At 43.3% G+C, this 16,954-nt stretch overlaps 1 protein-coding gene across 1 annotated transcript in view; it reads left to right on the plus strand.

Moving 5' to 3' along the window:
• LOC137385025 (paired box protein Pax-4-like) overlaps positions 1–11,346 on the plus strand; it is a 48,967-nt gene extending 37,621 nt beyond the window's left edge. The window contains exons 7-10 of the mRNA XM_068059765.1: positions 2,933–3,005; positions 5,255–5,352; positions 6,271–6,487; positions 11,063–11,346. Of these exons, the coding sequence (XP_067915866.1) occupies positions 2,933–3,005; positions 5,255–5,352; positions 6,271–6,487; positions 11,063–11,346 (672 nt within the window). The remainder of the gene's footprint in view (positions 1–2,932; positions 3,006–5,254; positions 5,353–6,270; positions 6,488–11,062) is intronic.
• The last annotated feature ends 5,608 nt before the right edge of the window (positions 11,347–16,954 follow it).

A 16,954-nucleotide genomic window follows, 5' to 3' on the forward strand; every position in this document is an offset into this window, starting at 1 on the left:
TTAAGAACCATCCAATTGGGAAATGAGGAGTCTATTTGCTTTCTGATTGGCGTGGGAAGGTGGTGTACTGTGAAGGTGTCAGATTGAACCCTGACTCTGCAGTTGTACTTTCAACTTTTACAATGCCACAGATTCAAAATTAAATGTGAGAGATTTTGAACAGGGAGCAAGAGAAATTTCTTCACAGATTTTTCAAACTGTGGGATTTACCTCCACAGTTGGTGGTTGAGGCAGAAACTATATCAACATTCAAAATTAGGTTGTATTGAGGGGAATGAAAGAAAAGGGTTCGGAGGGATATGGGAATAGGGTGGGTAAATATGATTAGAACTATTTGCTTGCGTGGAGGCTAAATGCTGAAATGGACTGGTTGGGCTGAATGAACTCTTTTGCTGTTGTAAATTCTGTCGAATCATAGAATCATTGAATGATGTTGTGCAGAAGGAGGCCATTTAGCCCATCATGCCTGTACTGACTCTGCAAGAATTATCCAATTAGTCACACTTCCCTGCTCTTTCCCATATTTTTCTTCCTTTTCAAGTACTTATCCAATTACCTTTTGAAAGTTATTACTGAATCTGCTTCCACCATCCTTTCAAACAGTGCATTCCAGATCATAACAGCTCAGCGCATAATTTTATTTTCGCAAGTCACTTCTGGTTATTTTGCCAATTACCTTAAATCTGTATCCTCTTGTTACTGACCCTTCCACCACTGAAAACATTTCTCCTTATTTACTCTCCTAAAACCCTTCTCTGCTCTAAGGGGAACAATCCAGTTTTTCTACTCTTTCCATGTAACTGAAGTCTTTCATCCCTATTACCATTCTAACAAATCTCCTCTGTACCCTCTCTAAGGCCTTAACTTCCTTCCTCAAGTGTGGTCCCCAGAATTGGCCACAGTACTCCAGCTAGGGCCTAACCTAAAGGTTTAGCATAACTTCCTGATGGGACAGGACATACCCAGCAGAGGTGGCGGCACAGTGGTATACAGTTGGGAGGGAGTTGCCCTGGGAGGGCTCAACATTGTCTCTGGACCATATGAAGTCTCATGGCATCAGGCCAAACATGGGCAAGGTAATCTGCTGATTACCATCTCCTGTCTGCCCCTCAGCTGATGAATCAGTATTCCTCCATGTTGAACACCACTTGGAGGTGGCAAAGGTGCAGAATGTACTCTGGGTGGGGGACTTCAATGTCCATCACCAAGAGTGGCTTGGTAGCACCACGACTGACCAAGTCCTAAAGGACATAGCTGATTGACTGGGTCTGTGGCAGGCGATGAGGGAAAAACATACTTGACCTCGTCCTCACTAATTTGCCTGCTGCAGTTGCATCTGTCCATGACAGTATTGTAGGAGTGACTACTGCACAGTCTTTGTGGAGACAAAGTCCCCGTCTTTACATTGAGGATACCCTCCATCGTGATAAATGGGATCGATTTCAAATAGATTTAGCAACACAAAACTGAACATCCATGAGGCACTATGGGCCATCAGCAGCAGCAGAATTGTACTCAACCACAATCTGTAACCTCATGGCCCAGCATATCCCCCACTCTACCATTACCATCAAACTGAGGGATCAACCCTGGTTCAATGAAGAGTGCAGGAGGGCATGCCAGGAGCAGTACCAGTCAAACCTCAAAATGAGGTGTCAACCTGGGGAAGCTACAACCCAGGACTGCTTGCATGCCAAACGGCATAAGCAGCATGAACTAGACAGAGCTAAGTGATCCCATAACCAATGGATCAGATCTAAGCTCTGCAGTCCTGCCACATCCAGTCGTGAATGGTGGTGGACAATTATACAAGTAAGAGGAGGAGGTGGCTCCACAAATATCCCCATCCTCAATGATGGGGGAGCCCAGCACATCAGTGCAAAAGATAAGGCTGAAGCATTTTCAACAATATTCAGCCAGACGTGCTGAGTTGATGATCCATCTCAGCCTCCTCCTGAAATCTCCAGCATCACAGATGCCAGGCCAAAATTCTGAAACTCCCTTCCTAACAGCACTGTTGGTGTACCTACCCCACATGGACTGCAGCAGTTCAAGAAGGCAGCTCACCACCACTTTCTCAAGGGTAATTAAGGATTGGCAATAAATGCTGTTCTCGCCAGTGATGCCCACATCCCATGAACGAATATTTAAAAAACAGCCTTCTCAACTTGTCCTTACATCATCAAAGACTTGTGTAAGTGCACCACCAGGTTTCTCTGTTTCTGCATCCCCTTTACAATTGTACCATATAGTTTATGTTGCCTCTGCTTAATCTTCCGAGCAAAATTGGTCACTTCATGTTTCTTTGTATTGAATTTCATCTGCTAAAAGTCTTGCCATTTATGCTGCAAGATGGGAAACTGTTTTAGAGTGAGATCAGTATAACTGTATAATAGTATAACTTAATCCTCAGCAGTCTGGCCAGGGGTGAAGGGACGGCATTCTCAGCCTCTGTCACCTCATAACATGTATAAGAGTGAGCCATTAGTATTAGCCAGCTCCACTCTCACTCCCATCTCTAGATCAGGGTTTAATGTGGAGAATTCAAATTAATATTGCCCTATCACAAACCCATACACCTCCACTCTCCACTGAGCCTAGAATTAATCCAGCTCCTTTTTGAATGCTGGAACAAGGTTAGTATTTACTGGCAGTTTACTTATCTGCTGAGTATAGCTTGTGGTTCCCTCAGTATATAATTGCTGGGGATCTAATGTTGCCTCTGGACAACAGTGTAAAGCGGGCAGTATCTGACCAGCCATCTACAATACAGCTTTTCCAATTTTTATTTCCATTGAAGTTAATGGTATAAAGGGATGGCGGATCCAATATTATCTGTTTTACGTGATCGCCCAGAGTCAAAATGACACGTGAATGACTACAGGTGGGTGAAATGAAGCTGAGATCATTCACTTACTTCACTTTCACTTAGGTCTGGTTTTCCAACCGGCGAGCAAAATGGAGACGAGAAGAGAAAGTGAAAAGCAGACCCTGCTTTTTCAATGGTATGTGCACCTTACCTGCAATCACATCCTTTTAATGCCACTCTGTAGCTACCTGCAATCTCATTTAGTTATTATCAGGATCTGTGCTTTCTCATGTTGTCTGTTCTCCCTGATACTCCTGAAGGTGGTATTTCATGGTCAAGTCCATTTTCATTGGGTGCTAAGGAATCCTTGGTGCTTCACTAAAATCACACCTATAATGTCTGAGGCTATTAGACTGTAGGAGCACCATTCCTTCAAATTTTAGCCTGAATTTTATGAGTCCCCCAGTGATGAGTTTAAAGGCAGGGGAACGCCATAGAATTGCGTAGGAGGTGGGGCCGCGGAGGGCCAGTTGCCTTCCCGTCGCACTGGAATTTAGCTACTTAAGGACCTCTTCCTGCCACCACTAGGATTTAACCAGTGATGGGGGAGCCCTCCACCAGACAGGCAGTTCGCCCAGTAAAACAAGGTGAGCCCTCCTATGTGGGCAATCTGTCGCCCACGGAAGGCCCCTGCTGGGAACAACTCCATTTGCATTAAGCCTCCTCACCCTGCACTAAATGCCCACCCTCTCCCCACTCTTGCCAGGGCCTGCCAGTCTGGCCCCGGCAACACCACCTCATTCCCCTTGGGTCCAAGGCCTCTTGCAGTACTGGCAGTGGCCACCGCTCCCGGTGGTGCTGCTGATACTACTGAGCTGCTTGCCTTCTGAATGGCTGGTGGCTCTTGGAAGTGGGATCCTCATTTTTATAGGGACGGGGATCCCAGTGCTGGTCTGTTAATTACCCGAGTGCTGTACAATCACGCGAGGGGGGGCTCCATATGGCTGAGGCGGGGTTTCCCTCAACTCTTTGGCTGGGCGCCGAGAGGCCTACTGGTGCCACAAAATTCAGCCCTAAGTGTGCGTGGATATATGGTAAAGAAAGAAATGGGTCTCAATGTTAAGCCCCTCATGACAATAGAAAGATTTGCATTTATAAAGTGCCTTTCACAACCTCAGGATGTCCCAAAGTGCTTTAGAGCCAATAAGTACTTTATTTTGAAGTGTACTCACTGTTGTAAAGTAGGAAACAGGGTAGTCAATTTGCACACAGGAAGCTCCTAGAAACAAAATGTGATAATGACCAGATAATCCATTTTTAGTGATGTTAGTTGAGGGATAAATGTTAGTTAGGACACCGGGGAGATCTTCCTCTTAGAAGGGCAGATGGGGCCTTGGCTTAACATTTCATTTGAAAGGCGGCACCTCCAGCAGTGATTTCAGTACTGTGCTGGGAGTTTCAGCCTGGTTTATGTGCCCAAATCTCTGCATTGAATCTTGAACCCATCACCTTCTGACTCAGAAGTAAAAGTGTTATTCACTGAGCTATGGCAGAAACTATTAGTTACGTAGTCTATTTCTTTTCTACGTGGAGGTATTGGGGCTCCTGAATCATGGATCAAAATACTAGAGTGCTGCAAACTGAGCCATGTCTGACATAATATCCATCAAACATTAACATATGATAAATAGTCATGTGGCGAGACGCTAAAGGTCTTTGGCACCCGTGGGACTGTATCCCAGGTGGTGACAGTGCATTTATGACATAATGGAGAGAAAAATTAGAGGAAAAATCCCATGTTTATGCAAATGGACAACTGAGAGTGTAACGAACGAGACATAAACTGGATTTGATATCATTGCACATCTTAGCTCAAGGCTTTTGCTCTTTTTCATCACTCCACTCAGCAGGGTTTGGAGACAGCTTGCATTCTTACCTCTAAGTCAGAAGGTGCAAGTTCAATCCTCCACTCTAGACAGTTGGATGGTTAGATACAATGTAAAATTCCAATAGAGTGTCCCACCAAACACTCCCAGGGCAGGGACAGCACAATTCAGGAACAGAGTAAAGCCCAGCTGTGAATTGTGGGTTGACACCCAGTAAGATGCCTATAAAACCCTCCTTCCATATAGGACTAAATCCCTGCTACCAGCTGGTGGAAAGGTGGTTAAATCCTTGGAAGGAGCCTTCATGTGATCTGTCAGGCTGTTAATCAGTTTGTGAAGCTTCCGCTACTTCACACTGTTCTCCAAGGGAAGAATGTGAACGTATGAAAAGCTTAATCTGGCAGCGCTATGGTGCTAATTAAGTTGCTTGAGAATTGGATGTCTCATTGAACACAGGGGATCATTCAATTACAAACTGCTATCATCTTTTACTCTTGCCTTTTGACCATTTTTTGTTTTGCTTGTTTTCTACTAAGAATATTCTTCATGTCCCATGTAGGTACCACGTGCAGTTTGATGTTGAACCAATTACAAGCCTCACCTCATGGGTTTTCGACTTTTCACCCTTCACCACTGACTGATAGTCAGTCTTTGCAGGTAACCGCTCAGCTTTATTTCCTCCACATTTTTCTCCCCTTCTCTTTGAAGGAGCTACCTCACACTGACATACAGTTCCTTTAGTGAAGCTGCCTTGTAATCTTGCAGAAATATGAGCCTAGACAGTTTGTTCATAGATTATTTTTTGTGTTGATATCAGAACCAAGCCCAATCATGGTCTCAACCAACATCCATTCAACAGGGACACTTAAAAATGGAAGCTTTACTCTGTATCTAGCCTGTGCCGGACCTGCCCTGGGAGTATTTGATGGGACAGTCTACAGGGAACCTTACTCTGTATCCAACCTGTGCCGTATGTGCCCAGGAAGTGCTAATAAGAGCCCTTGGTGTCCAAAGTGGAAAGTCGTCCACTCCCCAACGTACATGTCCTTCACTTGTTGAGTCTAAAATCTCATTGAAATAATATAATTTTATAGAAGAACTGCTGACATGTTTATGAACATTAGGAATATTAAGAACAGGAATAGGCCATTCAGCCCCTTGAGTCTGTCCCATCAATAAGAACATGGCCGATCTATACCTCAACTCCATTTTCCTGCCCTTGCTCCACATTCCTTGACACCCTAACCTATCAAAAATCTCATGATCTCTGCTTTGAAAGTTAAAATTGTCCCCAGTATCTACAGCCTTTTGGGGGACCAATTTCCAGATTTCCATTACAAAAAGTTCAAAAGTGCTTCCTGATGTTGTTCCTGAATGGCCTAGCTCTAACTTTAAGATTGCATCCTCTTGTTCTTGATTCCCTTACCAGAGGAAGTAGTTTCTCTGTATTGACTTTTTTTAACATTTCAAACACCTTGATCAGCTCACTCCTCAATCTTCTACACTCTGACAGATTTGGCCAGCACCCAATGTGCCATTGGTTGGATAACTGATTTGCCTTTCTGTGTCTTGCAGCCTCACCAACCTCAACCTGTACATCCAAATTGTGCTTTTCTGATTCCTGAGACACTGAAGTCACATGGATATGACTTGTACCGGGCAGCAGAATCCCGACTATGCATGAACGCCACTGCAGAGGCTTGGAAGGTACATGGGTTTGATCCATACAGAACATTAGAGTCACCTCCATGCCTTGGCACTGGGCTAACATACACCTCAGATATCTCTAGCGGTAAGTCTGGTTGCATCTAGAAGGGGTTTGTGACATGTTGAGAATTCAGCACTTCTTCATTAAAGAATAGCAGTTTCTTGCTCATAGGCATAAAAGATCCAAGATCCAGAAATACAGAGTCATGGAATAACCTGTATCGCTACAGCTGAATCTAGAGCCAGGACCCCTGCATATAGAAAAGAAAAATACTCGCTGTTCAATAATTTTAGCCGGGCTCAGTGGGTAGCACTCTTGCTTCTGTGCTGTAAGATTATGGGTTCAAGTCCCAATCCAGAGATTTAGATTAGATTAGATTAGATATACAGCACTGAAACAGGCCCTTCGGCCCACCGAGTCTGTGCCGACCATCAACCACCCATTTATACTAACCCTACACTAATCCCATATTCCTACCAAACATCCCCACCTGTCCCTATATTTCCCTACCACCTACCTATACTAGTGACAATTTATAATGGTCAATTTACCTACCAACCTGCAAGTCTTTTGGCTTGTGGGAGGAAACCGGAGCACCCGGAAAAAACCCACGCAGACACAGGGAGAACTTGCAAACTCCACACAGGCAGTACCCGGAATCGAACCCGGGTCCCTGGAGCTGTGAGGCTGCAGTGCTAACCACTGCGCCACTGTGCCGCCCATAATCTAGTCTGACACTCCCAATGCAGTACTGTCAGAGTGCTGCATTGTCAGGGGTGCTGACTTTCAGCAGCGATGTTAAATTGAGGCTATGTCTGCCCTCTCAGGTGGCTGTTAAAGATCCCATGGCACTATGTGAAGAAGAGTAGAGGAGCTCTTACCAATATTTATCCCTCAACCAACATAACTAAAACAAATGATCTGGTCATTGTCACATTGCTGTTTGTGGGAGCTTGCTGTGTGCAAATTGGCTGCCTTATTTCCTACATTACAACCGTGACTATACTTCAAAAGTACTTCATTGATGGTAAAGTACTTTGGGTTGTTCTGTAGTCATTAAATGCAAATGATTTCTCTTTATTGCAACTGTAGGTTCTGTGGTTTGAATAGAGGATGTTCCCTAGTTCTATAAATGCTGGTACAACCCTGTCTCCTCATCATATCACTGCCTCTCCCTGGACAGTGAAAGGCAGATGAAGAATGATATATCTCAGCTCAAGCCCAGATGGGCTGTCATTGGAAACTGAGAGACCTCTAGAGCAACCAAACTGCTAGGGGCTGAAAATGAAGGGGAATTGGACTACAAATGCATTAGGTGGGCTATTGATCTATAGTCAAAGGATCAAGCTTGAGTTTCATAGACTAGCACTGATGTATGGCACACAGAGTGGAGGAACCTGGGTTGAATCCCTGGACCAAATGGAGTCCAGGCATCTTCCAACAGGAGATGGGAAAATCAGAGTGAGGATCAGTTGGACAACGATACTTGGAGAAGCCTGGAAGCTGATGGTTATGTGGACACAGGAGGTGCATCACCCACTGAGATTTATAGCGAAGGAAAAGGTGGTAAATGGAAGCAAAGAAAGGACTTGCATTTGTATAGCACCTTTAACAACCTCAGGGGAACCCAATCCACTTCATGGCAAGAAGTACTTTTGAAGCATAGTTACTGTAGTAATGTTACAAACACAACAGCCAATTTGTGCACATTGAGCTCCCAGAAGCAGCAATGAGGGAAATAAGCAGATTTATTATTTTATTGATGTTGGTTGAGCTATAAATGTTGGCCATGACACTGGTAGAACTCCCCCTGTTCTTCCTCCGATAGTGCCATGGGATCTTTTACATCCACCTGAGAGGGCAAATGGGGCCTCGGTTTAACATCTCATCTGAAAGACGGCACCTCTGACAGTGCAGCACTCCTTCAATGTTCTGCTGGAACACTACACACTGGAGGTGAATGGGAAGGAGCTTGATCCATTGGAATTCTACGGAATTTGTTCAGCTCTGGGTGAAGTGTTATATACTTGCTATGCAGAATTTCTTGCACCATTTGGCTTTGGAGCTTTGGAAAGGATGCTCTGTGCTGTATAATTGCTGTGCATGATTTGTGCCGGTAGATGGCAGTGTCACACTTAATGGACAAAATTGCAGTTCTGGAAAGCAAACACAATTTTAATTTTGAAAGCCTATCATTTTGTCTTTTCCAGCCCCAGCTGCTAAGTTCCTATTGATGGTTTGTTAGAGATAGTTTCTTTCTTAATTACAATGTATATGTTTATCCAGAGTAGCCTTTTTGTTCACTGAGGATACTGTTTGACCTAAGGCCCTCTCAGGAAGAACTGAATCATAGAATGGCAGAACACAGAAGGTGGCCATTCAGTCCATTGTGCCTTTGCCAGCTCTTTGAAAGAGCTATCCGATTAATTTCACTTCCTTTCTCTTTCACCATATCCTAGCAATTTCTCCCTTCAAGTATTTATCTAATTCACTTTTGAAAGTTATTATTCCACCACCCTTTCAGGCAGTGCATTCCAGATTATACCACCTTGCTGTGTTAAAAAAAACTCATTGTCTCGCCTCTGATCCTTTGCCAATTAAATCTGTGTTATTTGATTACTGATCCTCCTGCCGGTGGAAACTGTTCATCTTTATTTACTCCATCAAAAACCCTCAGAATTTTGAATGCCTCTATCAAACCGCCCTTCAACTTTCACTGCATGAAGGAGAATAACCCCAGCTTCTCTTGTCTTTCCACTGCATTAAGCTTGCTCCGTTTGTGTGCTAGCCTGGCCTTTCAGTTGAGCATGCCCATCCCTGTGTCTACTGTTACAACCATGTGAGAAAGAGGTCTAGGGTTCCTTTTCAGCCTTCACCTGGTCTTACCGTAACAGGGTTTAATTTTAAACACATCGTGTTTTAGCTCCTCCTTGGTGAATCCTTGTTCACCGTTTTCCAATTATAAGGGAAAGAAGCCAGCACAAACAGGTTTTCATAGGTTTAAAGAAGAAAGATTGAAATTTATTAAATTTAAACTCTAATTCGGTTGATGCCTAGGGATACACGATGCGTCCACGCTTGCATGCATATGCAAGTAGAGACAGAAAAGAGCAGAAGAAAAAATAAAGTGAAAAGTTTGAGGCAATATCCGAAGAGTTTTTGTTATGGTTCTTTGAGCTTACTGTAAAGTCCTTGATTGTAGGTAGTACTTGCTTTTCATTGGGGCACAGTATTCTTCTTCAACCTTGTTCGCTGTAGGAGACTTTTCTCTCTTGGGGTTCATGTGTCTTCAGTGGCTTGTGAGAAAGAGATGGGAGCAGACAGGAGAGATCTTTTCAGTCCAGGAGCAAACAGATACTCTGAGTTCAAACTGTTTGTACAATTCAGAAAAACACAGGTTACCAAGCAGGTTAGTCATGCGACTAACTGGTCTGACCACGTCTTGGATTGTATCACCTTAACAGTCTCTGGAATGCTCCTCTAACACACAATACCTGGTGATCTAATTCCATTGTGGGTTGAATGCGTCAGGGAATGGTCCTTTGTCCTTCCAAGCACTGTCTGTTAATATGCAAATATCTTTTCCAGCCATGGCTGATCTGTTTAACAAATCCTTTCTTCACTCCAGTAACAATTTAAAATCAATGTTCATGACAAAATTAATGTGCCTCATTCCTGGTAGGCAGGGGCCTAGCATGACAGTACGCTGGTGTTAAGACTATCTCGTGGCCATGTCAGGTACAATCATATGACCCAGAAGGCAGTCGCAGTGGCTAAATGCACTGCTGAGCAACGTTCTTAAACATGTAGACTAGGAAGGTCCCTCCTTTGATCCTAGTGTCCTCATAATGTTTCTGATCTCAGCTGACGCAGAAACAGGATAAGATCATAGGCTTCAGTTTGTCGAGGGGAAGAGAGTCATTGGGGATCCTGTTCCGATCCAGTGATTCACTGTAGAAGCTTTGTACATGTGGGCCTTAGTGGAGTAGAGGATCAGGCTGTGATTGCCTCTATCGAGAAAGATCCTAGAAAGACCCACCATCCAGGTTTACATCACATGAGTGGTCAATTCAGTGAGGTAGATGTATTCCCCTTGCAATGAGTCATTGCTGAAACTTAGTGTCTAATAAGAATTGGACCACTTCTTATTCCAACCTAGTGCTGTTTACAGGATGTATTGGGTCTCGGAAGTACTGCAACAGGTTGGAAGGTTCAATTGACACCTTGTGGTTTCTCTTCATTAGCTTGGGAAGCAGGGACAATTGCAGAGTTTTACGTTCCTGGTAGTTTTATACCTATAGTCACTGTCCTTCATCAGAAGTTTAAAAGAACAGAGTTATGTGAAGAGCAGACTGGATAAACCACATGGCCTTTTCTCGTTATGTTGCTGTGACTTTGCAGGATATTAAGTATGGGAATTAAGAATACATGTTGTTTCTGGGGCAAGGGCATTGAGGAAGGGTGGAGTTTACCAATTCAAACATTGAATTTTGTCTACAGCCTTGACTCAATATAAGTGAACCATTGTGTGAGTGAAATAGGGTTTGGCCTGTTGTAATGCTCATATATTGGATGTTAATTTGAATCCATTGGATTATATTTGCAAGGTCAGTCAGGTGTGATATGCAGAATGATCAATTTTTTTTAATGCTTTTCTAGGACAGATTCACACTGGGATTCCACTTCCTGTTCCTGTTCCGGATCATACATCATTGGCTATTACTTCTAGCACAGCGATGTCACTTTCTGTCCCTGGCACTGATTATACATCACTCCCTCTTCCTACCAGAGAGTGCACATCCTTTCCTGTTTCCATGGGGCCTCATGTGTCCCATGCTGTGACGGACAATGCCTCAGTGCCATTCCCAGTTTCTAGTGCTGGATATTTATTGGATAATCCACAGCAGTATTTTAATGCATCGAGTTATAATCCTTTATTGTAGCAATCCCTCTCTCCTGTTCTCTATCCTATACTTGCAAATGGACAATGTTTGCTGGAATTTCTGAGCATTATGTTGTGTTAGTGATATTGCTGTGGATTAGTGATAATGGGCACCTCTAACTGTCCTAAAACCATATCGTACTCTCCTCCCTTTTCTCTCTCCCTGCCTGAAACATGCTAACAGCACCAACAACCCTCTTTCACTTTCTCAAATTGGCCATTCTTCATGTGCGAGCCCAAATGGTGAGTGTGGAGGATTATTGATCCCCAGGGCTCATCACAATCGAGCCCTCATATATCATCCAAAGAGCTCCATTTCCAATCTGGGTAAAAACCAAAGCAGGGACTTTAAGCCCAAAGATGGTACAGTGATATTCCTGAGCTTTTACAAATAGATTGCACCTAGAAATTACTGCCAACAGTTAATGTGTTCACATCATTTTCCTCTGTCTTCTATTTTGTTAATATCACTGTTAGAATAGTGGAGGAATATTATATACAACACAATGCATCAAAACATTAGTATCACAAATAGTAACTTCTAAGTCTATCTAACAATTTAGATTAAATGTACAGTGCAGACGTGAAACAATGTCCAAGTGTGTTTAAGGGACCGTTTGATACTGAATGTAGAGCATAAATCCTCATTAAACTTTTCATGCATTAACAGCCTAAGTATTTGGTGTCAATTATCCAATAGACGGTTGAATGATGGAGGAAAGAAAATGATAATAAACAAGGGGGTTTCATACAAAGGCAAAAAATGAAAATGATCCCAGTAACTATTGATTCTGACGTGTAATACTAACCTATGGTTCTACTAACCTATGGTACAGATCGGGAATCATTGGGGTTATGCTGTGGTACAGATCAGTCATGATCTCACTGAATGGCGGAGCAGGTTTGAAGGGCTGAATGGCCTATTCCTGTTCCTATGCTCCTATGTTCCTTTCATTGCTTTTGTTCTTCAGTTTTTCTGTACATGGATAATAGTCAAGAGTTTGAACCTTGGGTAATTTCCCAGCTGAGGGAAACTGATTTCAATTACATCAACCAAATTGCTACATTGACTGAAATTAACGAACACAGCACAGACCAACAATCAAACCTTGCTGTTGTGTATGATTTGGCAGTACACATATTCACTCAGACATCAGGTCCCATTATCTATCATTTTTAGTGCTCACTGGTATATCTGAATGAGTCTGTATCTGGAGTGAGTGAAGATCTACAACACAATGTTTTCAGTCTCACTACAGTCCGATCAGAATCTTCTGCTACATAACGACCGTCACTGAAAAAGCCAATATGATGGAGATTAGGATAAAGATCGCCTCAGACAATAACATCTGCAGATGGAGAGGCTTCACTCTCATTGATGATACAACTGCTCAGCCTGTAACTTGGAATTTTTAAGGGCGGTTTCTGAGATGCTGGGACTCCCATTCCACCCACATGTTAATGACACAACAACATATACTTGCATTTATATAGCATCCTTAACATTGTAAAATGTCCCAAGGTGCTGCACAGGAGCATTATCAAACAAAATTTGACACCAAGTCACATAAGGAGATATTAGGAAGGTGTCCAAAAGCTTGGTCAACAGGCAGTTTTAAAGGAACATCTTAATGGAGAAAAGAGAGGTGGCGAGGCAGAGAGGTTTAGGGAGGGAATTCCAGAGCTTGGGCCCTGAATGGTGGAGGTGTATGGGGCTGGGTGGGCAGTAGTGGGGTAGGGTGGGTGGGATGGGTAGATGGGTGCAGGGTTGGATGGGCGGGGTTGAGTGGGCGAGGTTAGGTGGGCAGTAGTGAGTTAGGGTGGGCAGGATGGGTGGATGGGTGCAGGGTTGAGTGGGCGTGGTTGAGTCAGTGGAATGAGGAGGGGATGAGAGGGTGGGTGAGTGGTCGGATTTTGTCATATATCCTTATTACCCTTATGTGGAGGTATTATAGGATTTTCATACATCTCTTTTATATCTAGTACAAATTCAAGGATTAGGAAATATTGAAATATCACTTCATTCAATCAAGTCAATGAGATAATAAAACACAGCCCCTTCCATACAATATATATGATAAGGTATCAATTATAAATCACATACGGAGGACTCCTCAGGATGTCACAGGTGCATTGTTTTGCCTGCTTACAGTGTCCTCAGCAAGTACCCAAGGAGTGCTAGCGTGCTATATCTTTTGTAGATTTAACTACATAGAACAAAGTGGGTACAATATGTCATCTTGTTCTGTATTGACGTACAAGTTTTAGTGGCGAGGTTAGCTGTTATCGTTTGTTATGCATACCCATTAATGTCTAAGGTTGGTTATTACACTATGGACATTCCACACGAATGCTCATTAGTTGCATCAAATGTAAACACAAAAACAGTGCATTCAGACCAAAGGTCTATTCTGGTGTTTATGCTTCACATGAGCCTCTTCGCATCCTATTTCATTTCACCTTGTCAGCATAACCTTCTATTCCTTTCTCCCCCATGTGTCTATCTAGCTTCCCCTTAAATGCATCTATGGTATTTGTCTCGACCACTCCTTGCGGCAGCAAGTTTCACATTCTTACCCTCTCTTGGTGAAGAAGTCTCTCCTGAATTCCTTATCGGATTTATTTATGACTATCTTATATTTATGGCCCCAAAAGTAAAAACATCTTATCTACATCTACCTTATCAAACCCACGTACCAGCACCTGGTCCATAGCCTTGCAGGTTAAAGCACTTCTGGTGCATGTCCAGGTACCTTTTAAATGAGTTGAGGGTTTCTGCCTCCACCACCATTCCCGGCAGTGAATTCCAGACACCCACCACCCTTTGGGTGAAAACGTTTTTCCTTATGTCCCCTCTAGTCCTTCTACCAATTACCTTTAATCTGTGCCCCCTGGTAATTGACCTCTCCACTAGGGGAAACAGGTCCTTCCTGTCTACTCTCTTTAGGCGTCTCATAATTTTGTACACCTCAATTAAGTCACCCCTCAGCCTCCTCTGTTCTAAGGAAAACCCTAGCCGATCCAATCTTTCCTCATAGTTGCAACTTTCAAGCCCTGGCAACATTCTTGTAAATCTCCTCTGTACTCTCTTCAGAGCAATTATGTCCTTTCTGTAATGTGGTGACCAGAACTGTATGCAATACTCCAGCTGTGGCCTAACCAGCATTTTATACAGTTCCAGCATTACATCCCTGCTTTTGTATTCAATACCTCGGTCAATAAAGGAAAGCAATCCATATGCCTTCTTCACCACTCTAGCTATCTGTCCTTCCACCTTCAGGGACCTGTGGACATGCACTCCGAGGTCTCTCACTTCTTCTACCCCTCTCAATATCCTCCCGTTTATTGTGTATTCCCTCGCTTTGTTTGCCCTCCCCAAATGCATTACCTCACACTTTTCTGGATTGAATTCCATTTGCCACTTTTCCACCCACTCAACCAAACCATTGATATCATTCTGGAGTCTACAGCTATTCTCTTCACTATCAACTACACGGCCAATTTTTGTGTCATCAGCAAATTTCCCAATCATGCCTCCCACATTTAAGTCCAAATCATTAATATATACCACAAACAGCAAGGGACCCAACACTGAGCCCTGTGGAACGCCACTGGAAACAGCTTTTCATTCACAAAAACATCCATCGACTACTACCCTTTGTTTCCTGTGCCAATTCTGGATCCAACCTGCCACATTCCCCTGTATCCCATGGGCTTTCATTTTACTGACCAGTCTGTCATGTGGGACCTTGTCAAATGCCTTACTAAGGTCCAAGTCATAATATAAAAGAACTCTATCAAGTCACCCCTCAGCCTAATTGTTTCTAGAGAAAAGAGCTCCAGCCTGTTCAATCTTTCCCAATAGTTGTAACCTCTCAGTTCTGGTAATATCCTCGTAAATCTTTCTTACACCTTCTTATAATGTGGAGACCAGAACCGTGCACAGTTCTCCAATTGTGGTATAACTAAGGTTCTAACAAGATTCTCTGTAGCACCAAAGTCTTATCTCTTCCCAGTACATTGTTAGCACAGGTCTATTTATAACAGGCCACTCCCCTACTAGACCAGTCTCCAAACTATCTGGCTATATTTTTATATATTTTAATGGATGTTAATGAGCTAATGTCTCCTATATTCCAAGCTTGACATTATATTGCATTGTCTACCTTCTCAGGTTGTTGTAAAAGAACCCATGGCACTCATCAAAGAAAAGTAGAGAGATCTCCCTGATGTCCTGCCCAATATTTATCTCTCAACCGACATCACCAAAACAGATGATCTGGTCATTATCATAATGATGTTTGTAGGACCTCACTGTGGACAAATTTTTGTGCTTCCGACATTACTACAGTGACTGTGCTTCAAACAGCTGGAAAGTTTATTTCTACTTGCTGAGGTCATGAAAGAAGACATATAAATGCAAGTCTTTCATATTTTTCTTTTGACTTCCATGTGCTTCACGTTGGCTGGATATTCAGCTGTGGAAGTGTCACAGGAAGCAAGTCTTTCATTTGCCTTCTCAGTCCCATGGGACAGGTAATGCCCTCCCTGAAGTGCAAGATTAAAATGACAGTTCCTTTTTCTCAATTTTATCACTTGAAGGTGGTGACTCGCGCTGTTTTATAGGTGCTGACACCCTCTGGTACCTCATCCGAATGGCCGTTCTTCATGTTTGACCCTGGGCGCACACAACAGGCTCGTGCACTATGAAGGGAATAACAGGCAAGAATGATCCCTTCAGCTCACACATATGTGGAGGTGCTGGATAACAATCAGGAGCAGGAACACTGACTGAGTTTCTTGTCCTAAACATGGAGGGTGTGAAATTGGTCTCGATAGTGCCCTTTTTTTGGGCACTATGAGCATAGATAACATCTGCCAGATGTATGCAGAGCAGTCAGATCACAGCATCAATCAGCGTGGAACACTGATTTGACACGAGTGCTGCCATTTTGTAGCTCAAAGTTTCAGCCAACGATCTCTCTTAAGCTCATACCATTGAACACACTAAGCAGTATGAAGGACCCCCACATCAGCGCTATTTAAAGGGATCATCAACTACTTACAGGTTAGTTGCTGGTTGATTTCTTGTGGCTGATGCTACAATTCTATATGTTTTTGGCTCCTTCCATAGGTATTTCAAGTTGCAGACGTCTATAGAGAGCGGAATGGCAGGTGCTGAAGCACCTTTGCTGACTTCAACACTCCTGCAAAAATCAATTACTCCCAGACACGGGTGCACTAGTAAGCCTTCCACTTGGAATTGAACACTGGGAGAATGAGTAGAAGCCATGCAGAGAAGGATAAACTGCTGGAAGAGGGAGGTGGGGTGGGGGGGAAGGTCTTTCAGCAGGAGGCCATATCCACCCAGGATGGTCAGGAAGCAATCCTCCTACCTGAACTTCAGCAACAACCAATGTTTGAGACGGCTGCAGTTCACTAAGGGGAGACTGCAGTGTAGTGGTAATGTCACTGGACTAGAAATCCAGACCCCCAGGCTAGTGTTCTGGGGACATGGGTTAGAATCCCACCATGACAGATGGTGAAATTTGAACTCAATTAATAAATCTGGAATTAAAAGCTAGTCTAATGGCAACCATGAAACCATT

The sequence above is a fragment of the Heterodontus francisci genome, chromosome 27 (genome assembly GCF_036365525.1).
Source record: "Heterodontus francisci isolate sHetFra1 chromosome 27, sHetFra1.hap1, whole genome shotgun sequence".
In the NCBI taxonomy this organism is placed as follows: domain Eukaryota; kingdom Metazoa; phylum Chordata; class Chondrichthyes; order Heterodontiformes; family Heterodontidae; genus Heterodontus; species Heterodontus francisci.